This window comes from Podarcis erhardii, assembly GCF_964252035.2.
Source record: "Podarcis erhardii genome assembly, chromosome: 5".
NCBI classification, from domain to species: Eukaryota; Metazoa; Chordata; class Lepidosauria; order Squamata; family Lacertidae; genus Podarcis; species Podarcis erhardii.
Window position 1 is genome coordinate 11,510,523 of NC_138509.1, and position 24,770 is coordinate 11,535,292.

Consider the following 24,770-nt stretch of genomic DNA (forward strand, 5'->3'; position numbering starts at 1 on the left):
CGGGTTAAGAATTTAATTTGTTCTAGAGGTCCGTTCTTAACCTGAGGTACTATTTCTGGGTTAGCGGAGTCTGTAACCTGTAGCGTCTGTAACCCGAGGTACTACTGTACTGAAAATGACACAGTTGACAACACCATAGAACACCCTAGGAAAAGCATCCACATCTGTCAAGCTATGATAGTATCAGCAGCACGTTTCTGAATTAAAAGTGAACTGAAGTTTATGTTGAGGGGTAGACTATAAGTTAATAGAATGAATAAATAGCCCAAGCCAAGATATGAAGGCATGTGGGGAGGTTATCCTGCATTTCTTTCTGCACAGATTGACTTTCCATTGCTCAGGCTACAGAAAACTGCCTGTGCTACCTTATTTTGACAGGTGAAAAGAGGCTCAGCGGGGATTAATGCCGGCCTGAGAATGGCACAAATAACTCAGGCACGAACTGCAGAATCAATGCCGAGTGCAGAACTGCATCAGCAACAGTCCAAGGCTGCAGAATGTATCCCCCTGGCAATATCTTTCGCTAATGGAGCCTCTAAATCTGCCTGTTTCATCAAGATGTGGACAGCTAAGAGCTCTGTGGTAACAAGCCGACCGAATTCCTGTACTCACGTAGCTGGCAAATCTAGGTTTCTGTTCTGTCAAGGGCTTCTTCCAGAGCAGGCTGGCTTTATTTGCTGTGTTTTGTTTAAATAGATCACAATGAATGTTTCATAAGGGATATAGCAGGGGTGGGTGTCCAAATGTTGACGAACTACAATTCCCATCATCCCTGGCCATTGCCCATGCTGGGATATTGAGATGCGAGGTTCCACGCCTTGGTCCTGAGCTAAGTTTCCCCTCCCCTCACAGCTCTTTGAGAAAAATAAAAAGACACTGGGAGCCCAGACCACTATGTGTGGATTTGTGGCGCTTGTTCACCACCAGTTTTTCAGAATACCACTTACAAGGGACACAGTCCATTCATTTCTACAAACATTTTTGCAACATGATCCACCCATACTTTAAATGGTATTACGTTGAAAAGAGAACACAGTACATATTACTAGGGAACTTTACAGGCACAACTGAGCAGATAAAAGTTACAAGGCACCAAGGCAAATGCCACTTGCTCCCAGTTCCGGAATACAAGCCTTGCACTTGAAAATGGACAAGATCCTTTTCTGCTGTGCAACGCACACACACACACTTACACTGAGTTTCCTTCTCTAAAGCATCAGCAAAACAGGATACATCTCTACCTCGGATGAATACATCCCTACCTGCCTGTCAGAACTCAAGAAACCATTTTGGAGCAGCGAGATAATTATGCCGTGGTCGCCCTGATAGCGTTCAATATCACAATTTGTATTGGCGATATGAGGAGCCAGAAAAGTTTCCTGTTTTGATCTCATGATACTTGAAAGCAAGGTTGTAATGGTCCACCTTCGGAGATAATGTTAGATCTGAGCTCTACTCACCTCTCCTGGCTTGCTTTATCTTGGGACTCAACATAGCCCTCCTGATTGCAAGTACAATTTACTCCTTGTCTTCATCATCCTGCCCTCCTCTTCCCCATCTTACTGGTACTCAGATGAATCCCCTCATCGCAGCATCTCTTGTCCTGTTTGTCTGCAGCAAACTCCTGCCTGCACCAGCCTCTTCTCTGCTGCCTTGCATTTAGCTAAATAAACCATCGTGCATTATTTATCCACCAGGCCAGAATTAATTCCCATCCAGAACCAGCCATTAAGTGCCTTGGTAATTAGTGCCAATAAATCACGCGGAGCACAGATACAAAAGGCCTGGCCTCCTCTGGCTCTGTCCTTCGTCTAATTGGCTGGGCAATGACTTGAATGCTCCAGCCCCACCTTCTTCCTTGCTTCTACCAAACACACAGTCTATAATTTGGCAAGCATCAGAAACAAATTTCTCCAAGGCTGGAAAAAGAATGCACAGCGAGGCAGTGTAGACCTAGGTAAGCTGTGCATGGAGACAGAAATAAGCAGTTATTATAATAATGATCATATACCGTACATATGGCTTGGGACTGTTTGTTGAAGTAAGGGTAGCAAAATCACGGCTAAGAAGCTCAAATCATATATAGGAGACAGATACCCTCAGATATGCAGATGACACAACACTGATGGCAGAAAGTGAGGAGGAATTAAAGAACCTTTTAATGAGGGTGAAAGAGGAGAGTGCAAAATATGGTCTGAAGCTCAACATCAAAAAAACGAAGATCATGGCCACTGGGCCCATCACCTCCTGGCAAATAGAAGGGGAAGAAATGGAGGCAGTGAGAGATTTTACTTTCTTGGGCTCCATGATCACTGCAGATGGTGACAGCAGTCACGAAATTAAAAGACGCCTGCTTCTTGGGAGAAAAGCAATGACAAACCTAGACAGCATCTTAAAAAGCAGAGACATCACCTTGCCAACAAAGGTCTGTATAGTTAAAGCTATGGTTTTCCCAGTAGTGATGTATGGAAGTGAGAGCTGGACCATCAAGAAGGCTGATCGCCAAAGAATTGATGCTTTTGAATTCTGGTGCTGGAGGAGACTCTTGAGAGTCCCATGGACTGCAAGAAGATCAAACCTCTCCATTCTGAAGGAAATCAGCCCTGAGTGCTCACTGGAAGGACAGATCCTGAAGCTGAGGCTCCAATACTTTGGCCACCTCATGAGAAGAGAAGACTCCCTGGAAAAGATCCTGATGCTGGGAAAGATGGAGGGCACAAGGAGAAGGGGACGACAGAGGACGAGATGGTTGGACAGTGTTCTAGAAGCTACCAGTATGAGTTTAACTAAACTGCGGGAGGCAGTGGAAGACAGCAGTGCCTGGCGTGCTCTGGTCCAGGGGGTCACGAAGAGTTGGACACGACTAAACAATTAAACAACAACAACACCCATCTTTGGAAATTAAAACAATGTGCATTCAAAAACTTTACTTGTGGAAACTTAGAGTTACAGATTAATTAAAGCGTAATATTTACAGTCACATGCTTATTCAAGCATGGGCCTAAAGTCTCTTCTTCTAACTTCCAAACAGCTGTATTTCCCTGTCTTTCCAGAGCTGAGCAATAAGCCTTCTGTAGCTCCTATGAGAGATGTCCACTTATACCTGCAGCGTGGTCATCTTTCAAGCAGAGAAGAAGCGCTCCAACACTCCATTCAACTTAGCAGTATTCACAGTGGATCCTAAAACACAGTCATCTAGCTTCACATGAAATGGAGTCTCTCCTTCACTAGATACCTCCCATGTGTGAGGGTGCTGTTGGCAGCATCTGGTCAATTGTTCAGAAAAGCAGAGAGGCCAGGGACACAGTGAGCTTTTCCATTCTGTTTTTATCAAGACACCTCCATGAAACACCGTTCAGTAACTAACGTTGCTCTGAGTGGAGCTCCACCCTCTTCTCTGTTACTTCCCCATTCATCAGACTCCTCCTGCCTCTGATGGCGGCTGGTCAGGAACACTTGACTTTGAGCTTTCTTCTCTGCTATCCTCAGCGAACACCTGGTTTGGGGGGGAAGATTCTGGGAGACTCTCAACTGCTGCTTAGGCTCTGCCTGTTGAATGCTATCAAAGTCCTCCACCTCATCTCCCATTATCTCCCAACTTCTTCCTCTGGAGTGTGCCCTCTGCCAAACGACTCCTGGAGGTCTATACTCTCTGCCCCTTCCTCCTCGCTGGAAGACCCCTGGGGAGGTGGTCTCCACCACTCCTCTTCATCTGCCCAGTCCCTGACACCATCTGACCAATGTTAGCCAAGCACATGAGAACTACTAGAGAACTCTCTAGAATTCAGTTATCAACCAATCAAATTTAAACACATAGTAACACATACAATTTCAGTGAATTAAATTACAGCCGTACCTCTACTTACATATCCCTCTGGATACGGAATCTTCAGGTTAAGGCCACAGCAAACCTGGAAGTGTATACAGTGGTACCTCGGGTTACATACACTTTAGGTTACATACGCTTCAGGTTACACACTCCGCTAACCCAGAAATAGTACCTTGGGTTAAGAACTTTGCTTCAGGATGACAACAGAAATCGCGCAGTTGCGGCGCGGCAGCAGCGGGAGGCTCCATTAGCTAAAGTGGTGCTTCAGGTTAAGAACAGTTTCAGGTTAAGAACGGACCTCCGGAACGAATTAAGTACTTAACCTGAGGTACCACTGTACTTCGCTTGCTCTTCCTGAATTTTCAGAAAAAGCTTATTTGTAATGAATCCATGTGGCCACATGATGTCATTATTGCCTCAGAAAAGATGAATGAATGCTCTTTAAAGCTGGAGACAGATTCCTCTTTCTTTTTTGAGTTACAAAAGTTATTCATAACCTTTCATTCATTTCTAAACATAGTGCTGGATTTAGGGTGGTGTTGGCGGTTCTCCCGCACAGGTGCTGCTAAATAATTATAATATAATATAATATAATATAATATAATATAATATAATATAATAATAATAATAATAATAAATACTTATACCCTGCCCATCTGGCTGGGTTTCCCCAGCCACTCTGGGTGGCTTCCAACAAGAGATTAAAAATACATTAAAACATCAGTCATTAAAAACTTCCCTGAACAGGGCTGCCTTCAGATGTCTTCTAAACGTCAGGTAGTTGTTTATTTCTTTGACATCTGATGAGAGGGTGTTCCACGGGGGGGGGGGGGGGGGGCGCCACTACCAAGAAGGCCCTCTGCCTAGTTCCCTGTAACCTCACTTCTCACAGGGAGGGACCCACGAGAAGGCCCTCGGTGCCGGACCTCAGTGTCCAGGCTGAACGATGGGGGCCATTCAGGGCTTTAAGGGTCAGCACCAACACTTTGAATTGTGCTCGGAAACGTACTAGGAGCCAGTGTAAGTCTTTCAAGACCGGAGTTATATGGTCCCGGCGGCTGCCCCCAGTCACCAGTCTAGCTGCCGCATTCTGGATTAGTTGTAGTTTCCGAGTCACCTTCAAAGTCCCACGTAGAGCGCATTGCAGTAGTCCAAGCGGGTGAGTAGTCTCACCACTCTGGTGAGACAGTCTGCGGGCAGGTAGGGTCTCAGCCTGCGTACCACATGGAGCTGATAAACAGCTGCCCTGGACACAGAATTGACCAGCGCCTCCATGGACAGCCGAGAGTCCAGAATGACTCCCAGGCTGTGCACCTGGTCCTTCAGGGGCACAGTTATGTCATTCAGGACCAGGGTGCCAAATCCTTGTGACTTAAAAGCACAATTGATCACATTTGATGTTTTCTTATCTCGGAGGGGTTTGGATTTGCTTTCATTGTCTCAGAAAGTGTTCCCACGGGCTTCTGTTAGGAGGGTTATTTAACTCCTGATCTTGTAGGACTCTGTCTGCCATCAGCCCCAGCAAATGTGGCCAACGGTCATTGCTGATGGGAGTTGGAGTCTAACAACATCTGAAGAACACACAAGGGCAGGTTGTGGGTTGCTGTAACCCTTTGACTCTTCATTGCTCCGGAAATTCATAGGTAAAATATTCACCAGATTGCAGAGGGGAAAATCCGTAGAACTGTAAATAGCCTCCACACCAGTCTTTACCCTTGCACATAATGCTTCAGTGAGTACACATGCTCCCACAGCCTCCCGCCTCCAGATGCAGACAGATTTGCATGATTCCACTGTAACAGAAGGGAGCGACCAGTACTTTAGTTTCATTTGAAATACACACCCAAAAGTGGTCTCAGAGAGCTTGGGCTCACCTACCCCGACCACTCCAGCAAGCCTTTTGGGGGGTGCTGGAGCATACCAGTTCCTACCAGTTGCACTGGGAGAAAAAGACCGAACTGGCTTTTGTCAGGCAAGATAAATGAACCAGGGTCTGCTTTCCAGGTGGCAATCTTCATAGCCCCAAGCCTACCTTCTGCATCAATGAGAACAAGTGAAACAAGATTGAGTTTCTATGACCTCACATTCTTAAAATAGCAGGCGCTAAGTCTACCCATTCATACTGGGGCAACAGCAAGGGGACATCTACTGTTATAGGGCCGCATGAATGGTGAAGACACTGCTGGTTCATCAAGCCAGGGCTTTGCCTGGGCCACAGCAAATGAGTGTGTGTGAAATGATTTTGGTACTAACAGACAGAAGGCTGGTCACCAAAGAATTGATGCCTTTGAATTCTGGTGCTGGAGGAGACTCTTGAGAGTCCCATGGACTGCAAGAAGATCAAACCTGTCCATTCTGAAGGAAATCAGCCCTGAGTGCTCACTGGAAGGACAGATCCTGAAGCTGAGGCTCCAATACTTTGGCCACCTCATGAGAAGAGAAGACTCCCTGGAAAAGACCCTGATGTTGGGAAAGATGGAGGGCACAAGAATATATAAAAATATATATATAAAAAAGAATTGGGACAGCCCCCCAAAACTGCAGCAGCAATGCGTGCTTGCCGCATGGCATGCTCACCTTAACTTGCAGCATTGCACATACCCCGTAGCCAGCGCCAAATTTACGTATAAGCTAAACAAGCTTTAGCTTAGGGCCCCACTCTCTTGGCCCCCCCCCCCCCAATTTAACGGGGAAAAAAGCCTTTCCAAAATATAAGATGAAAAACAAATAAAATAAAACCTACATACAGCAACAGTGTTTCGTGTTGTGTAGGCTCCTATGATGTAAGTCATGGGCCCCGCCTGTTAGCCTGCTCCCTAAAATATCACTGGTTTGCTCATTTCTATATACAGTGGTACCTCGGGTTAAGTACTTAATTCGTTCTGGAGGTACGTTCTTAACCTGAAACTGTTCTTAACCTGAGGGACCACTTTAGCTAACGGGGTCTCCTGCTGCTGCTGCGCCGCTGCTGCCCGATTTCTGTTCTCATCCTGAAGCAAAGTTCTTAACCCGAGGTACTATTTCTGGGTTAGCAGAGTCTGTAAACTGAAGCGTCTGTAACCCGAGGTACCACTATATAGGGTGCCTACATTCTGCATGGACTGGTTGCATGTGCAAATGGCTATTAGGTCCAGAAATTACCATATAGCATATATTCAACACAAGAAAACAGCGACAATTTGTTGTTGACAAAAGACAGCCGGACCCATAAAGGGCCCCATTACCTTCAGTGGCTTAGGGCCTCATCAAACCTAAATCTGGCCCTGCCCGTGGCGTGCGCACGAAACGTCAACATGTGGAAATGGGTGGGTGGGCAGCGGCTCAGAAAGTTGTAGGTAAATGAGTTCTTAGCAGAAGCAACTTTCGAAGCAAGGGCTTCTCAACTGAGAGCAGCATCTCTTACCAGGTGCCACAGGCTAAACTCCCACAGGCCAAGTCCCCCCCCCCCCCAGCACCACCAGACAAGCAACCCCAGCCCTTGCCGTGCATTTTCGCTCCAACAGAGCTTGTGGTGTGCTCTCCTTTGCTCCACTTCTGCTTTTGCCAGGAAATAAGCACACAACTGCCTAGCCAAGTGAATCTCAGTAGAAAGTGATAGGAGAGAGAGAGACAGCAGAACTTTAAGATGACCGGCAGCTCAGAACATGCTGCTGTTGTCTTTGGCTAGAGGCACTGCCGGCTCCAGCGAAACACCAGCCCAGGTATGTTCAAACGGCCCTGCCCTCTCTCCATTTCCCCTTTCAGATCATTGCAGGCTGGTGCCTTCTGTCAAGCTGCCGTCCCGGAGAACAGAAAATACTTATGTGAGAGTTCAGGTTGTGGCAGCGTGGCAAGAGGGTGGCCAGAGGCAAACACAGGGCGCTGCTACCAATCATAGAAGCCGAAAGAGGAGAGAAAAGGCAGAGAGGTAGGAAGGCTGGGCTGTAGTACACCTGAAAACTTTATCTCTGCTCCATGCTTCCCACATACTCATATCCTGATTTGCTAATTATTAACCACCTTTCTTGATTCTTTTCTGCTGTACTTTCTGTCTGTGCTGGTAGCACCGAGATTGCCCCTTAACATGGGGAGTCATTGGGCTCCCCAACCCGACACTAAGAATTTGCAGACATTTTATCTCTTTTTCCAAAGGCAGGAGGCTAAAAGGAGCACAGGGAATTTCCTGAGCTCGGGAGGGTCAAAGTCAACAAAGGGGTGTCTCTTAGCCAGAGCTATCCATTTCTCTGCAGGGCTTTTTGAAAGCTCCGCAAGCTTTCTCTAGAGGCAAAGGGTGGTATTCAGTTAGGTTTCACTCAGTGTAGACCCATTTAAATTAATGGACATGGCTAAGTTTCATTGGGGACGCGGGTGGCGCTGTGGGTTAAACCACAGAGCCTAGGACTTGATGTTCAGAAGGTCAGCGGTTCAAATCCCCACGACGGGGTGAGCTCCCATTGCTCGGTCCCTGCTCCTGCCAACCTAGCAGTTCAAAAGCACATAAAAGTGCAAGTAGATAAATAGGTACCACTCTGTCGGGAAGGTAAACACCGTTTCCGTGCGCTGCTCTAATTTGCCAGAAGCGGCTTAGTCATGCTGGCCACATGACCCGGAAGCTGTACGCTGGCTCCCCTGCCAGTAAAGCGAGATGAGCACCGCAACCCCAGAGTCGGTCACGACTAGACCAGTGAAGGCAGTGAAGGTCCTGTGTGAGTGCCTGGAGGCGGTTGGAGGATGGATGGCGGCTAATGGATTGAGGTTGAATCCTGACAAGACAGAAGTACTGTTCTTGGGGGACAGGGGGCGGGCTGGTGTGGAGGACTCCCTGGTCCTGAATAGGGTAACTGTGCCCCTGAAGGACCAGGTGCGCAGCCTGGGAGTCATTTTGGACTCACAGCTGTCCATGGAGGCGCAGGTCAATTCTGTGTCCAGGGCAGCTGTCTACCAACTCCACCTAGTACGCAGGCTGAGACCCTACCTGCCGCGGACTGTCTCACCAGAGTGGTGCATGCTCTAGTTATCTCCCGCTTGGACTACTGCAATGTGCTCTACGTGGGGCTACCTTTGAAGGTGACTTGGAAACTACAACTAATCCAGAATGCGACAGCTAGACTGGTGACTGGGAGCGGCCGCCGAGACCACATAACACCGGTCTTGAAAGACCTACATTGGCTCCCAGTACGTTTCCGAGCACAATTCAAAGTGCTGGTGTTGACCTTTAAAGCCCTGAACGGCCTTGGCCCAGTATACCTGAAGGAGCGTCTCCACCCTCATCGTTCTGCCCGGACGCTGAGGTCCAGCGCCAAGGGCCTTCTGGCGGTTCCCTCATTGCGAGAAGCAAAGCTACAGGGAACCAGGCAGAGGGCCTTCTCGGTAGTGGCGCCTGCCCTGTGGAACGCCCTCCCACCAGATGTCAAAGCGATAAATAACTACCTGACATTCAGAAGACATCTTAAGGCAGCCCTGTTCAGGGAAGTTTTTAATCTGTGATATTTTAGTGTATTTTTGGTTTCTATGGAAGCCGCCCAGAGTGGCTGGGGAAACCCAGCCAGATGGGCGGGGTACAAATAATAGAAGAAGAAAAGAGAGAGTAATGGTCAGGGGTCCCTTTACCTTTACCTTTAAGTTTCATTGATTAGGGTTGGTTTAGTTGAATACCACCCAAAGTGATGTACTATGAAAGAGCCCATTAAGGTGGACTGGTAGTGGTTAGACCAGCACAAAAATTATTGACCTCTCAGCTTAGCCTGGTTGTAAATCACTGGGTTTTGGGTGTTGCAGGGAGGAATTTGGCCAGATTATACTCTCGCCTCCCAGACTTGTTTTCTGACTACTTATACAGAAATAACCAAGGCTTGCAATGGTATAGCACTAGTAAATGCACTTCTTCCACCTTTTGCAACCTGAACCTTCGTAAGCATGCTCAGATAAACTTCTGAAGTTTATAAAGAAACCAAAGTTTTCTCTTCTCTCCTCCAGAAGCCATATTGGACTTTCTGAAGCAGCTGACACAAAGAGTGCACTGGTACTACCAGTTGAGAGGGGAATTTGCTCAAAACAGTTTTGTTTCTCCTTATGCCTATTGTATACAGTTATCAAATGCACTTTGCTCCACCGTGGGCTGTTAAAAACGGTTGGATGGGTTTCATTTCCTGGTTCTTAGGCACTAAAAGCCGTTCCAGATTTACCTTGCATAGCCTCTTTGTCACCAGTTAAGAAAGCAAACTCAGGGCTAGCAAACACATGAATAACTGTATTGTTACAAAAGTTGGGTGCCACTCCCCCCTCTGCTGAGCGGTGGCAAGAGCCCATGGTGTTCTAGGCACTCACCCAGGGTCTGAGAATCGAGACATGGCAGAGACTGCCGTAGCTTTAAGAAATGTAGTTTCTTCACCTATCTACACCTTCCGTCTGCGTGGAGGGAGGCCAGATCTTACAGCTTGGTCGTTTCAAGAGGGGCTTGTACCCCACAGCAGAGCAGCCAGCCTTCAGCCAGCCTGCCCAAGATGGATCGCAGTCTATCTTCCTCCTTAACAAAACACCTTGCTAAAAACTGTTTTCCTATCACCTACACCCTGACAACCATCCAACCCCCCAGTCTCTGTTCACACCTCAGGGAAAGTACTGAAGGCAGTTCTCTTGTATTGCCAATGGCTCTCAGTTGCCGTATATAAAGGTAAAGGGACCCCTGACCATTAGGTCCAGTCGTGGCTGACTCTGGGGTTGCGGCGCTCATCTCGCTTTATTGGCCAAGGGAGCCGGCGTACAGCTTCCGGGTCATGTGGCCAGCATGACTAAGCCGCTTCTGGCGAACCAGAGCAGCGCATAGAAATGCCGTTTACCTTCCCGCCGGAGTGGTACCTATTTATCTACTTGCACTTTGTCGTGCTTTCGAACTGCTAGGTTGGCAGGATCAAGCAACGGGAGCTCACCCTGTCACGGGGATTCGAACCACTGACCTTCTGATCGGCAAGTCGTAGGCTCTGTGGTTTAACACACAGCGCCACCCGCGTTGCTAATTGCCCTATATAAATGGCTCTTAATGGCTCTAGCTTGGCCAGACGGTTTTGCACAGGCTAGCCTAGGAGTTTCTCTGCAGCTGGTATTTCTCCCTTCCCATCCCAAGTAACCAAAATCCTACTATTTATTAATTTCCACGGTTTAGGGGGGGGGGTCCCCTCTCCTCAATCTCCCAAATTACCTGTTTGGATAAAGAAATAATAGTAGGGCTTATGGAATAGTGGACTGTTGGCATGAGCCAAAAGTGTGACGCGGCAGCTAAAAAAGCCAATGCAATTCTGGGCTGCATCAATAGGAGTATAGCATCTAGATCAAGGGAAGTAATAGTGCCACTGTATTCTGCTCTGGTCAGACCTCACCTGGAGTACTGTGTCCAGTTCTGGGCACCACCGTTCAAGAAGGACACTGACAAACTGGAACGTGTTCAGAGGAGGGCAACCAAAATGGTCAAAGGCCTGGAAACGATGCCTTATGAGGAACGGCTAAGGGAGCTGGGCATGTTTAGCCTGGAGAAGAGGAGGTTAAGGGGTGATATGAGAGCCATGTTCAAATATATAAAAGGATGTCACATAGAGGAGGGAGAAAGGTTGTTTTCTGCTGCTCCAGAGAAGCAGACACGGAGCAATGGTTCCAAACTACAAGAAAGAAGATTCCACCTAAACATTAGGAAGAACTTCCTGACAGTAAGAGCTGTTCGACAGTGGAATTTGCTGCCAAGGAGTGTGGTGGAGTCTCCTTCTTTGGAGGTCTTTAAGCAGAGGCTTGACAACCATATGTCAGGAGTGCTCTGATGGTGTTTCCTGCTTGGCAGGGGGTTGGACTCGATGGCCCTTGTGGTCTCTTCCAACTCTATGATTCTATGATTCTACGATAATTCTAGTTAGAGCAATGCTAAGATGTTTGTGCTACTTGCAGCAAAAAGTCAGGGCCAAGTTGGGAAGCATTGTGGAATTTGGTTTCATTTGCCGCAGCTGCATGGAATTTGTTTCAGATGATGTTTCTTTCAGCTGGTAAGGGGAGAGAGACTTTCTGCTGTCCATCAGGCAATGGCTTTTTCCACCTGCCTTACCCTAGAAACCTTTTCCAAACTAGGACTTTGAGAACAGAGCTGGGAAGAAAAAAGAGGCGTTCAGGGATATTTTAAAATAATAATTTTATAAGTTGTGCGTCCTTGTTTCTCAATTTGACCCTTTTATGTGGTTTTGTATGTTTTGTGGTATTTTATGCATTGCGACTTGCTGTTATTTTTATTGATTATAGATTAGTAATTCTTCATTGTAATAAATGTCAACTGATTAATATTTGCTGGTATTTAATTTCACCATTTGCTATTATATTATACTGGATTGTTGAATAATGCTTTATTTGATATAAGTTGTTTCTTTTAAAGTTAGTGACTTTTTTTGTATCGGATCAGATTGTTATGACATGTGTGACCTTTGCTGTCTATTTTGTTGTTTCTTCAGCTCGTAAATGGCCTTGGGTATTGCAATATAGAAAGGTGGTATACATAAAGGGACGCCTGACCATTAGGTCCAGTCGTGACTGACTCTGGGGTTGCGGCGCTCATCTCGCTTTATTGGCTGAGGGAGCCGGTGTACAGCTTCCAGGTTATGTGGCCAGCATGACTAAGCCGCTTCTGGTGAACCAGAGCAGCGCATAGAAATGACGTTTACCTTCCCGCCGGAGCGGTACCTATTTATCTACTTGCACTCTGACATACTTTTGAACTGCTAGGTTGGCAGGAGCAGGGACTGAGCAACGGGAGCTCACCTTGTCGTGGGGATTCGAACTGCCGACCTTCTGATCGGCAAGTCCTAGGCTCTGTGGTTTAACCCACAGCGCCATGTTAGAAGTGAAATGAAAACAATGTTGCTGCTCTAATTTTTTTTGCACCGTTTTGCAGCAGAATTGGGGTCCCACACCTGGAGATTTGCCTCCCATGCACTGTTGCTAATACATAATCTTAGGACCCGTTCCAACACTACCTTAGCCTCGTGATTCTTCTCATTCCCTTCTGCCAATATAGGAACTCATAACTCGGAGAGGATGGATTTAGAAACCCTGAGGTCAGTTCTGGCCCCGGGTAGGGGAAGTGCCATTGGGGTGTGTGACACAACCGCGTCAGTGAACTATAAATGTCAGGTTTGCATGTTACCACAAAAATGTAGGAAGAAGCTTTGCTCCAGCCGCTTCCATGGCACTGCCGTAACCTCTGAACTGTCACTACAAGGCGATGGGCTGCTCTGTACAGTGAAATGGAGACCTTGCTCTCAAACCTTTTGCACCGTTGTCTCAGCACAGCAACTCATCTGTTAGTGTAAGACACCCTGCAAAAAAATGACTTTTTGGTCTTTCTTCCCAGATCACTTTGACCCAAGCATGGAGGCTGAGCTAGAGTTCCCAAAACAGCTGGAGAAGGAGATGGATTCACCTGACAAGAATGCAGGCTGGGATCGAGCCCAAGCTGGCAATGCGATGGTAGTCAAAGCAGAACCTGCTGAGCTGAGTAAGGAAGATCAAAGCAACTGCCCTTACTTCCTATGGGAGATCCTAAGCAAGCAGTTCATGGAATATGGGGAGATGAATCCAGCAGAGCTACAAAGCCAACTTCTGACCTTCTTGTCCATCTTTCTGAAGGTTGGTTGGATCTCTACCTATTGCATATTTTTGTTATGAGGTCTTGCTCATACTGAGGGATGGGGTTGTTGTTGTTGTTTAGTTGTTTAGTCGTGTCCGACTCTTTGTGACCCCATGGACCAGAGCACGCCAGGCACTCCTGTCTTCCACTGCCTCCCACAGTTTGGTCAGACTCATGCTGGTAGCTTCGAGAACACTGTCCAACCATCTCATCCTCTGTCGTCCTCTTCTCCTTGTGCCCTCCATCTTTCCCAACATCAGGGTTTTTCCAGGGAGTCTTCTCTTCTCAGGAGGTGGCCAAAGTATTGGAGCCTCAGCTTCACGATCTGTCCTTCCAGTGAGCACTCAGGGCTGATTTCCTTCAGAATGGAGAGGTTTGATCTTCTTGCAGTCCATGGGACTCTCAAGAGTCTCCTCCAGCACCAGAATTCAAAAGCATCAATTCTTTGGCGATCAGCCTTCTTGATAGTCCAGCTCTCGCTTCCATACATCACTACTGGGAAAACCATAGCTTTAACTATATGGACCGAGGGACGGGGTAGGGTGGTCAAAAGAACTTCTCTAGTGTGTGTATGTGGGGGACAAGGTGGAAACCCTCCCCACAAAACTGCAACCACTGGAATGTCAACAGCCACCATTTTACTCCCTCTCAGCAACAGTAATGGGTTTCAAGAGGCGAGCGAACAGAATTTGACTGAATGGTTTCTTTAGGAATGGTTTCTCTGGGTACTTCGGATTTCGAATGTCTCCATTGACAAACATTTTGGTTTTCCAATGCCGTAAACCTGGAAGCAAATGCTTCAGTTTTTGAACTCGCCTTGGAAGTCAAACATGCCAAGCGGCTTCCGTATTGAATTTTCCGTACCGAGTTTTCGGTTTTTGAATGTTTCAGAACTTGAACTGTCTTCTGGAACAGATTACGTACGTTCGAAAACCGAGGTACCACTGTATGTCATAAAGTAGAATCTGCAGAATATCTGGTAATTTTTTAAGTGGGAGAGAGATGTCTATCCACACACTATGGTATTGCAGAGTGACCTCTTCATGGGTCACTCTTATGCTGGTGTCTGGAGGGTGTTGTTGTTCTCCCTTCCCCCACTGCTGAAATTAGGTTTGAAAGAAATCTCCTTGTAGCCAAGGAGATCTTCTTGAAGGCTGCAGTTGGGAAGAGAGAGTTAATTCTTGCTACCCCAGTTGCACTCTACAGGAAGTCCAGCCCACACCTCTGTGTGTGTGTGTGTGGGTGTGTGGGTGTGTGTGCGCGCATGTGAGAGACAGAGAGAAAGAAAGAGAAAGACCCACAACTAGGGTTGGGAAATCCCAGATTTCAGGGTCCAAACCTGCGACTTAGCAGCGGCCCCTTGTGATGTAATTAAGCATGACAAAGTTAACCACAGTCGCTGAGAGCATGTCATTCAAATGCAAAACAACAGTCTAACAAATGAGGAAATATGTCACTGGTTGGAAATTAAGATAGAAACCTCTGATAAGGTGGAGTGTTCCTCTTATGGGTTTTCTTTTTGTATATTTCTTTTTTCATTTTAAGCTGCATTTTAAACTGTGTTCTAACTTATATTTTAATCAACTGGTGTTTTTTTTTTTAAAGTTTTTACTGTATTTATATTCAGTGTTAGCCGTCCTGAGCCCAGTCTTGGCCGGGGAGGGCAGGATATAAATAAAAATGTATTATTATTATTATTATTATTATTATTATTATTATTATTATATTTTCTTCAGTCTCTGAGGCTGATCCCACTACACTTGCTTCCCTCTGAAATTATCCATCTCTCCACTCCACTTCAAATAACAATAAATACAGCAAGACGAAATTAATTCGTTCTGCAAGTTTTTTCTTCTTGCGAGTTTTTCGTCTTGCGAAGCACGGTTTCCCATAGGAATGCATTGAAAATCAATCAATGCGTTCCTATGGAGACCGTCTGGGGACAGAGGGGAAGCGCCGTGCGCCTTCCCCTCTGTCCCCGGACCTGTTTAAAGCAAGGGGCGGCGGGGAGAAGATTGCTTCTCCACGTTGCCTGCCCCGCAATCTCCGGGGACAGATCTTCTCCCCGCCACCCCTTGCTTCAAAAGAGGTCCGGGGCACAGCGGGGAAGATGCGCTGCGCTTCCCCGCTATCCCCGGAGCTTGCGGGGCAAGCTTCGTTTTGCGAAGCAAGCCCATAGGGAGATGCGTCTTGTGAAGCGGCTAAGAAAATGAAAAACTCCTTCGTCTAGCGAGTTTTTCGTCTTCCGAGGCGTTCGTCTTGCGGGGCACCACTGTATATCCTCCAGTCAGAACTCTCCCCTCCCCTCTCGTTTCTCCTCACGTCAGTCTCCTTCAGTCAGTTCTTGTCCTTGCCTCCTTGGACTCACTTGAGAAGAACCAAAGGCTACCTCACTGTCCCCTCCCTCTTCTCGAGCCCAGGCCAGTTATTTTCCTTTCTCTGTGCTTCCTCCCAGCACTGAGTGCTTGTCCACATCTATAAAGCATGGGTCTGAGTGGTTTTTCACTTGTCACAGGCTCTCCAGGCACAGGTCCGAGCAGTTTTCCATTTGCTCCACTGTTTTCTCCAGGAAAACCCGCTCCTCACTAGTGAACAGGAGTAAACATTAATCTGTGGGGAACCCGACTGACATTTGCTCTGATTCAGTGGTAAATAGCAAGTTTCCCTGGGGGAAGGTGGCAGGGCAAGCCGAAGTTTGGAGACGGAGGTTAATTGGGAGAAGAGAAGAGGACAGACTTCCTCTCCAAAGTCTGTGCAATAGCCTGCAGAGAAGGAGGTTAATGGGGAGAGGGAAGCGGTGGAAGAGGAGGGCAGACCCTACCAGAATGACCACTCCCCACATTAAACAGGGGGCGCCTTTTGTCTGGACGTGCACAGCCCCTGGATCTGGAGCGGCTCCATCTGCATAGGCTTGGCTTCGCCTTCCCCCAGGTGGGATACCTGGAGGTCTCCGCCTACCTCAGTCAGTTGTCCAATCCCGCCTGGGGGAAGCATTGCCAAGGTAGGGGAGGGACTACCTGCCCACACAATAGAGGGAGGATCTTACCTGGGAATCCTCACTTGGCTCCAGAGCTTCTCCCACCCTACCCACCCTCAGTTAATGTCTTCTTTTGCAGGTTAGCCTTTTCTTCACAGGTACGCGGGCGCTGCTACGTCAAGGTCACTGTTAAAGGGCAGGAAAGGAATTCCCCTGCATTGGCAGGTTTTGCCTTTCCCGTAGCAAAACGTCACAACTTTGGCGGTATCAGGCCTTGGGCGGAATCCTTTAGTCTATCTTCCTAAATGGGGGGGGGTGCAGCGGGGACCCACGCCCCCTTCCTCTTTGCGGCGGCGATACCAGGGTTCCCCGTTAAAGGGGTTGTTTGAGGGGAGGCTTTGACCGTACGCTGAGAGGTCGTCATTGCCCTCCCCTGTGGCGACGGCATAACGGGGGCGGCTATCTCTGCTTGAACATTTGTTCTCCAGAACCGGCCCATCCCCGCCACACACTGGATAACCCTGATGTTCCCTAGATCCCCGGCTGGGGACTGGGGAAGGGATAAATGCCCAATCCCTGAGCCAAGGTCTACCCACATCTGAAATATAATAAAGTTGTGGCTAATTTAACCCCATAGCACGTTGTCTTGAGTCATTATTCCACATGGGGGGGGGCACAGTAATCCCTACCCTATATCATGTTACTTTTGATTTCTAACCTCCTCATTTTCTCAAGTCTCATGAGTCTTTCAACTGGCTTCACATGATTAAAATACAGCATTATTTTTTAACATATATATAGATAGATTTCTAAACATAGTCACAGGACTTTTCTTGAGTGGGCTCCAGCTCTGCCCTTTAAACCCCGCAATGGCCTCCATTTGGGAAATTAACTTATGCCCTCGTTTTCATGCAACATGGGAATTTTAGCCAATACAACAGAAAGTTCCCCTGCAATGTGATTCTGATGAAGGCGGGTGACTCTTTCAAAATATACCTAGGTGTCTTAACATTTTTCTTCTTCCCCTGTCCATCAGTTCCCCACCAAAGGAAAGTAATAGAATTTTCAGGGCCTCCTTAGTCATTCTGAGTCACAACCACATGATTCAGAAGGGGAAATGTGATTTATTCGTTACAATTGCACGGCCAGGGGAACCTAAGTTCGCCGTACAAAATAAATTGTGTTGTATCTCGTGCTGAATGTCCATAAAGGTGTGATGCAAATTCAAATACGTTTTTGTTTTTATTTTATTTTGCAGTCTCTGTTATGTGTCATCCTTTAAATCCTGCCAAATCTGTCCCTCTAGAAGGGCACTACTGGCTTATTCCCTTGCCGTTTTCCTCTACTCTAAGACCTCCTCCTCCTCAGCGCTCTTCTTATCTGCTTACAAAGCAAAAATGGACACCACCCTTGCTCACCCCGCACCTCTGGTTTCCTACTAGGCAAAACTAAACAATATAGGGCGCTTAATATGACAGCGCCTGCCAGAACAGGGCACACAAGATTATCTGCTAGCAGATTTGGGAGGCTGGTGATAAACATTATGTTACATGTTACTGCTAGGATAGCAGCAATGGAAATTAATGCCCGGGAAGCAAAATCCGTGTATTTAATACCAAACGGACACACACACCATTCTTATTATTTTTGAAATATGTTTTAGGCCTGGGATCAGTCAGATGGCAACATCTGCTTTCCAAACACCCACCTTTTAGCAAGCGAGACGTCGAAGCTTCTGGCGAAAGAAATCAAGAAGAAGCTGAATGGGAAGCCTGCAGGTGAATAATAATAATAATAATAATAATAATAATAATAATAATAATAATATTTATTTATACCCCTCCCCAGCCAAGGCCGGGCTCAGGGCAGCTAACAACCAGTAATAAAAATGAGTTGAATGAATACAACTTAAAAACAAGATTAAAATATTAAAACAATTAAAATTAAAATGCAGCCTCATCACAGGAGGAGAAAGGAAAAAGAAAGAGGGGGAGGGAATCAAATTGACTCCAAGCCAAAGGCCAGGCAGAACAACTCTGTCTTCAGAATGCTTCTTCTTCATGTTACCCGAGTTGCAGCCCCAGTTACAGTGGTGTAGCATGGGGAGGACCACTGTGTTGGTCCCGAGGGTTAACTGTGCAGTTAGGTCCGAGTCCAGTCCGAGGTCAAGGGTGCGATATGGAGGCTGCCCGTCAAAGCTGAAGCGGGGTCCAAGGGTGGGACTCGGGTGAGGTCAGGAACTCTGGCAGAAGAGCAGGACAGGGTGCAGGCAGAAAAAGGCTATCAACAATGTTGCTCCCGCAACCTGGGACTGGGCTGGCTGGCTTTTATCTGCCCCGAGGCATAGGGTGGCCCCAGTCCACAGGTGACTCGCCTCTCCTGGCCTGGAGGCGAGCACTCCTCCTGCGGGAACTTAGTTCCCTCCGCCTCTCTGCCCTGAGCCTCTGCAACTCAGGAGAGGCTGGAGGGTTACCGGACCCAGAGGCAACCTCAGCTTCCCCTGACAGGGCTGAGAGTGGAGCACCTGCAGGCAATGGGTCCCCCATCACCTCAGGAGCCAGAGCAGACTCAGCTGGTGCCTGCACCTGAGGATCCAGCATAGGTGAGGAGGACCCTTCAGGCTCAAGCTCCAGCCCCGGCTCAGCTGGTTCTGGAGGCAGGGAATCCTGTGCAGGCTGGGATTCCTCAGGTTCAGCCTGCGAGTCCGAATCCCAGGCCATCACAACCGCAGGGGCAGTTGTCTGGGGCACAAAATTGTTAGGAGTGCACAATGACAACATCCAGAGCTGCCTCAATACAGCTGCATGCTTCTGTCTCTGGGCTCTGTTGAAAACGGCTTCTCCATGCGGGCCAGGAAGTGACCAGACAATGGACTGACTCTGTGTTTCTTATCTCCGTGGTTGTGATCACCTGGGTGATGCGGTTGAATGCGCATGCGTAATCCATCCATTCCCCTCCCTCCCACCCCCTGCTACATGCGGCCCTGGGTTCTGGCAACCCTGTGGAGGCCCCTAGGTAGGCAGTTGAAATCTCGGGGAGCCCCCTCCCTGCGCTCTAGTGAGATAATATTCAACTAAGAAAGCTTGAGACGCAGGTGGTGCTGTGGGTTAAACCACAGAGCCTAGGACTTGCTGAACAGAAGGTCGGTGGTTCGAATCCCCACAATGGGGTGAGCTCCCGTTGCTCGGTCCCTGCTCCTGCCCACCTAGCAGTTCGAAAGCACGTCAAAGTGCAAGTAGATAAATAGGTACCGCTCCGGCGGGAAGGTAAACGCCGTTTCTGTGCGCTGCTCTGGTTTGCCAGAAGTGGCTTAGTCATGCTGGCCACATGACCTGGAAGCTGTATGCCACCTCCCTCGGCCCATAAAACGAGATGAGCGCCGCAACCCCAGAGTCGGTCACGACTGGACCTAATGGTCAGGGTCCCTTTACCTTTAAGAAAGCTTGAATGCAATTTTATTTCAAGATCAAATAAATATTATTTTGATCCGTTGTCGCGGGGGCCCTAAAAGGCGTGGGACCCATACGCTGGTGCCTACACTGCCTGTTTGGCACTGTGGCACTGCTAGCAACCCATGCTACGCTACTGCCCAGTTAATATTCCCTGGGTGAAATGGGTCCATGTTGGTTTGACCCCGTAGAAATTGGGACTTCATTTATCCCAAACTCTGCTCCCGTCCCAGAGACTTGTTTATCCCCATGTCAGAGTGTTGGTTCATAATGAAATTTGGAGGAGGGCCTTCCAGGGAAAGGTGACTGACAGCAGCAGGGATAAAGATGGAGGAACGCCAGCTCCGAGGGAGAATACACAGAGCAAACCACTGTGGGTGACAGCTGAAAGAGGGTGGCGCCTTTTCCTTGGACAATTAAGGCTCGCCATGCCAAAGGAGAAAGGAGATTCCCATAGAGAAAGGACTGCGCCAACCATGACCAAAGGCTTTTATAGCCCTACTGGTAAAGAGCTGCTGCTTTTAGGCTGTTTTAGGTATTAGATATTTTATGGTGCTTTATTGTGAAGCCACCCTGATTATGTATTTGAAGGATGGGGCAAAAGTCGATGTAACAGAGACACAAACAGTGGGATGAGAAGAGTATGTTCTGTGGCAGCCCTATTCTTGGGCCTTGAGCAGAATAGAGTACAATGGTACCTCAAGTTAAGTCCGTAATTCGTTCCGGAGGTCCGTTCTTGACTTGAAACTGTTCTTAACCTGAAGCACCACTTTAGCTAATAGGGCCTCCTGCTGCCACTGCGCCACCAGAGCACAATTTCTGTTCTCAACCTGAAGCAAAGTTCTTAACCCGAGGTAATATTTCTGGGTTAGCGAAGTCTGTAACCTGAAGCGTCTGTAACCCGAGGTACCACTGTATTGCAGGCATCTGTTCAATAACCTAAGCATTCTGCTGTCCCCTCCCCCAATGTGTTTCTTCCCCCTTTACTCTTCAATGGCAGAAGAAGCCCAACTGGCTGTGTGGCAATTTCTGCAACGGAAGGACGAAGAAGAGCCGGATGATGGTTATGTGCTCCTGAGATCTGTCTACTTACTTTCCCTTGATCACATGGTGAGATAAAACATTGTCCTCCTCTTTGACTTGCTACTCGAAGGAGTTGCTATGAATTCACCCTGTGAGCGCCATTCACTTACCTGAGTCAGTTCTAAGTGAAGCCGTTTCCACTTCAATGATATTGAATTCAGCTGTTACACAAAACCTATTGCGTGGCGAGTTCCCGTCCCCCCCCCAGTGGAAATAAAGACACATGACACAATTATTTAAGGTTAATGGGCTAAATATGGACACAATTTTATTGGTTACAGGTGATGCGCGGTATTGGTTTAGGCATTGGTCCTAACAGACTATCCAGCTTCAGCCTTGAAGACTGGGAAGGGTTAACCACCAGTAGGGGGAGTCCTGCTGATGAACATCAACTAGGAATTCCCCGGGGTCACCACTTGGGGGTGTGCCTTAGGCCCTCACCTCAATAGGCTTCGGACAGGGCCACGCCCCCCGGAATACCCTTCAATATGTGGGGCAGGTGATGACGCTACCTCCCCTCTTCCATCTACAAAACAATACCAATGCCTAACCGCCAATACTAAGAAAGTTGTGACGATTTGCTACGAGGTAGGCGAAAACCAAGTGGCCGGTGCCAATTTGCCAAGTGGAAAAATCCCTACCAGGCCCCTCAACGGTGACCAACCAAGGTCCATAGCAATGTCAAGGAATGGAAACCTTATAGTGTGGGAGGGTGGGAAACAGAAACAGCTGGTATGCGGGAAAAGAGGGAGATCCCTGGCCACGCCTGTGTTTAAATCTGGTGGGCCATGCCCCCAAAGCCAGCCAATTGGCTGGCCAGGGGGTGACATGGCCGGGGATTCCACCAATTGCGCGGGGGCTGGGCTCCAGCCTCCGTGCGGGTGGTGGGGCCGTGACTCCCGCAATCCCACCTTCTCTGCAGGTTGGAAGTGGCTTTAGTTTAAGAAAGTTCGGTTTCTTAAGGTCCTATTGTTACAAAGTTTGAAAACTTCTAGCTGAAGAAGGTAGGTCTCTGCATACCCAATCAATTGCTGCTTATTTAGGGCAGTGGTGAGGCTCAGGGCTCGTCCACCCAGCCGCTTATCACCTTGCCTTGAAAGTGTAGGTCCAAGTGGTTTTCTGCATGACCTGCGCTTTCTCGGCATGGGTGCAAATGGTTTTCCCCTTGCCTTGCTCCTTACTCAGGGAAAACCCGCTCTTTCGTGCTAAATTGCAGAAAATGGCAATACGGGGATACCCAAATTCCTGTTTGCTCCGGTTTTCCCCAGGGCAAAACAGCAGGATGAGTGTGGATGAGCCCTGAGGCTGTGTGGGCACACCAGCAGAGCTTATCTAGTTTGCCCTATACTGCCACGACCCTGCTGCTGCCCTGCCCCGTGCCAGCCCCATTCAAGTAAACTGCATTACCACGGCCAGGAAGGTGGCTCCATGGCTGCTCCCCACCCCACAGGCCAGTGCTGTCCATACTAGAATGCTTTTACAGAGTGGGCTGCAGCTATGGAGAGAGTGCAGGATGGTAAGAAGAGTGAGAGGGTGATCTTCAATGTTTATTTAGGCCAGTACCTCCAATATGATGGGACGCGGGTGGCGCTGTGGGTTAAACCACAGAGGCTAGGACTTGCCGATCAGAAGGTCAGCGGTTCGAATCCCGTGATGGGGTGAGCTCCTGTTGCTCGGTCCCTGCTCCTGCCAACCTAGCAGTTCGAAAGCACGTCAAAGTGCAAGTAGATAAATAGGTACCACTCCGGCAGGAAGGTAAATGGCGTTTCCGTGCGCTGCTCTGGTTCGCCAGAAGCGGCTCAGTCATGCTGGCCACATGACCCGGAAGCTGTAACCCCAGAGTCAGCCACGAATGGACCTAATGGTCAGGGGTCCCTTTACCTTTACCTCCAATATGAAGATAGCTGTGGCCCCCCATACTCCACTAGGGTCACTGCTAGCTCCTTGAGCTGTGGGTGTCTGCAATCTTAGGCTCTGACAAGCCCTGTTTGTGGTTCGAATTAAGGCCTCTGCCTCACAACACCCTCTAATCAGTTATACCTGTGGCAGCGTATGCGCTTGCCAGGGCCAGACCACACATGAAGCAAGGTGAGGCAACCGAACTCAGGCGGCAGGGGCAGCAGATCCTGATGTAGATCTTTATCCCCCCCCCTTGTTCCTGACGTTGATTCCTCGCCCCTTCTTTTCTGGTGGGGAGGGGGCACTGTTTTTTTTGGGGGGGGTCTCCTCAGATACCAAAATATCTTGGGCCACCCCTGGCAGTTGTCATATTCTAGTTTAAGTACCAGCTGATCTGTTGCCTCAGCCTAACAACTTGTCTCCTTCAGCCTTCTCTTCTCCAGGAGAACATAACTTTCCCCAACTTTTCTCATGGGACTGTTTTCTATACATGAAAGGGGCTGGCAGGATAGAAGCCCTTAAATGAGGGTTAATGCAATCAGCTTTGCTTTCCCATATCCAGGAACGAGGAACCCGCTGGAATATAATCAAATCTGGGCTCCCGGTCGCCCTGTTCCAGTGCCTATATTTCTTCTTTGCCTTTCCCCTGGAGGAAGCTGGTGGAAACACTGGGATGAGTCAAGCCGAACGTCAGGCAAAGGAAATGTTTGTGCAGGTAGGGCTTGTTGTTGTTGTTTAATCATTTCCGACTCTTCATGACCCCATGGACCAGAGCATGCCAAGCACTCCTGTTTTCCACTGCCTCCCGCAGTTTGGTGAAACTCATGTTCGTAGCTTTGAGAACACTGTCCAACCACCTTGTCCTCCGTGGTCCCCTTCTTGTGCCCTCCATCTTTCCCAACATCAGGGTTTTTTCCAGGGAGTCTTCTCTTCTCAGGAGGTGGCCAAAGTATTGGAGCCTCAGCTTCAGGATCTGTCCTTCCAGTGAGCACTCAGGGCTGATTTCCTTCAGAATGGAGAGGTTTGATCTTCTTGCAGTCCATGGGACTCTCAAGAGTCTCCTCCAGCAGCATAATCCAAAAGCATCAATTATTTGGCGATCAGCCTTCTTTATGGTCCAGCTCTCACTTCCATACATCCCTACTGGGAAAACCATAGCTTTAAATATACGGACCTTTGTTGGCAAGGTGATGTCTCTGCTTTTTAAGATGCTGTCTAGGTTTGTCATTGCTTTTCTCCCAAGAAGCAGGCGTCTTTTAATGACGTGACTGCTGTCACCATTTGCAGTGCTACCTAAGGCAAATGGAACATCTGAGCATATGAGGATGGGGAAAACATCTCAAAGCAGGAGGTGTTGTTGTTGTTAAGTCCAGGAAAGGGTCTTCTTGGCTAATAGCATTTGATTCTTCCAGTTGTTCTTTGCTTCCAGACAATGCTCAACATTTATGCAGAAGACCAAGGGGTGGAGGAGCTTCTCATGGCTACTGACCTTCAGTCTCTAATCATAGCAGCAGCCTCCTTTTGGGACCGAGGTAGCCCTTCCTGGAAAGGCCCCACAAGCCAGGTGCTCCGAACAATTTCAAAGGCCCAGTCCAGAAACACAATTTCATACTTGCAAGGTAAAAAGAACCATGTTCTTCTGTACTTATGACATGGAGATGACCTGCGATTATCATAGATATTGTGGATCTGTATTGGTGTTGTTTGGGTTCAAATATTATTTCCCAGGGCTAAGAAGTGAATGATATCCCATAAGGCAGGCATAGGCAAACTCCGACCCTCCAGATGTTTGGGACTACAATTCCCACCATCCCTGACCACTGGTCCTGTTAGCTAGGTATGATGGGAATTGTAGTCCTAAACATCTGGAGGGCCGGAGTTTGCCTATGCCTGCCA

General features: G+C 48.1%; 2 protein-coding genes across 2 annotated transcripts in view; one reads left to right on the plus strand and one right to left on the minus strand.

The window, feature by feature from the left end:
• ARHGAP22 (Rho GTPase activating protein 22) overlaps positions 1-1,756 on the minus strand; it is a 42,446-nt gene extending 40,690 nt beyond the window's left edge. Inside the window, exon 1 of the mRNA XM_081864296.1 lies at positions 1,461-1,756. Coding sequence (XP_081720422.1) covers positions 1,461-1,494 — 34 coding nt within the window. The 5' untranslated portion in view covers positions 1,495-1,756. The remainder of the gene's footprint in view (positions 1-1,460) is intronic.
• Positions 1,757-7,372: 5,616 nt separating this feature from the next.
• The window catches only part of WDFY4 (WDFY family member 4), a 204,254-nt gene continuing 186,856 nt past the window's right edge, over positions 7,373-24,770 (plus strand). Inside the window, exons 1-6 of the mRNA XM_081864118.1 lie at positions 7,373-7,530; positions 13,191-13,465; positions 18,107-18,221; positions 20,893-21,002; positions 23,437-23,589; positions 24,304-24,493. Coding sequence (XP_081720244.1) covers positions 13,208-13,465; positions 18,107-18,221; positions 20,893-21,002; positions 23,437-23,589; positions 24,304-24,493 — 826 coding nt within the window. The 5' untranslated portion in view covers positions 7,373-7,530; positions 13,191-13,207. The remainder of the gene's footprint in view (positions 7,531-13,190; positions 13,466-18,106; positions 18,222-20,892; positions 21,003-23,436; positions 23,590-24,303; positions 24,494-24,770) is intronic.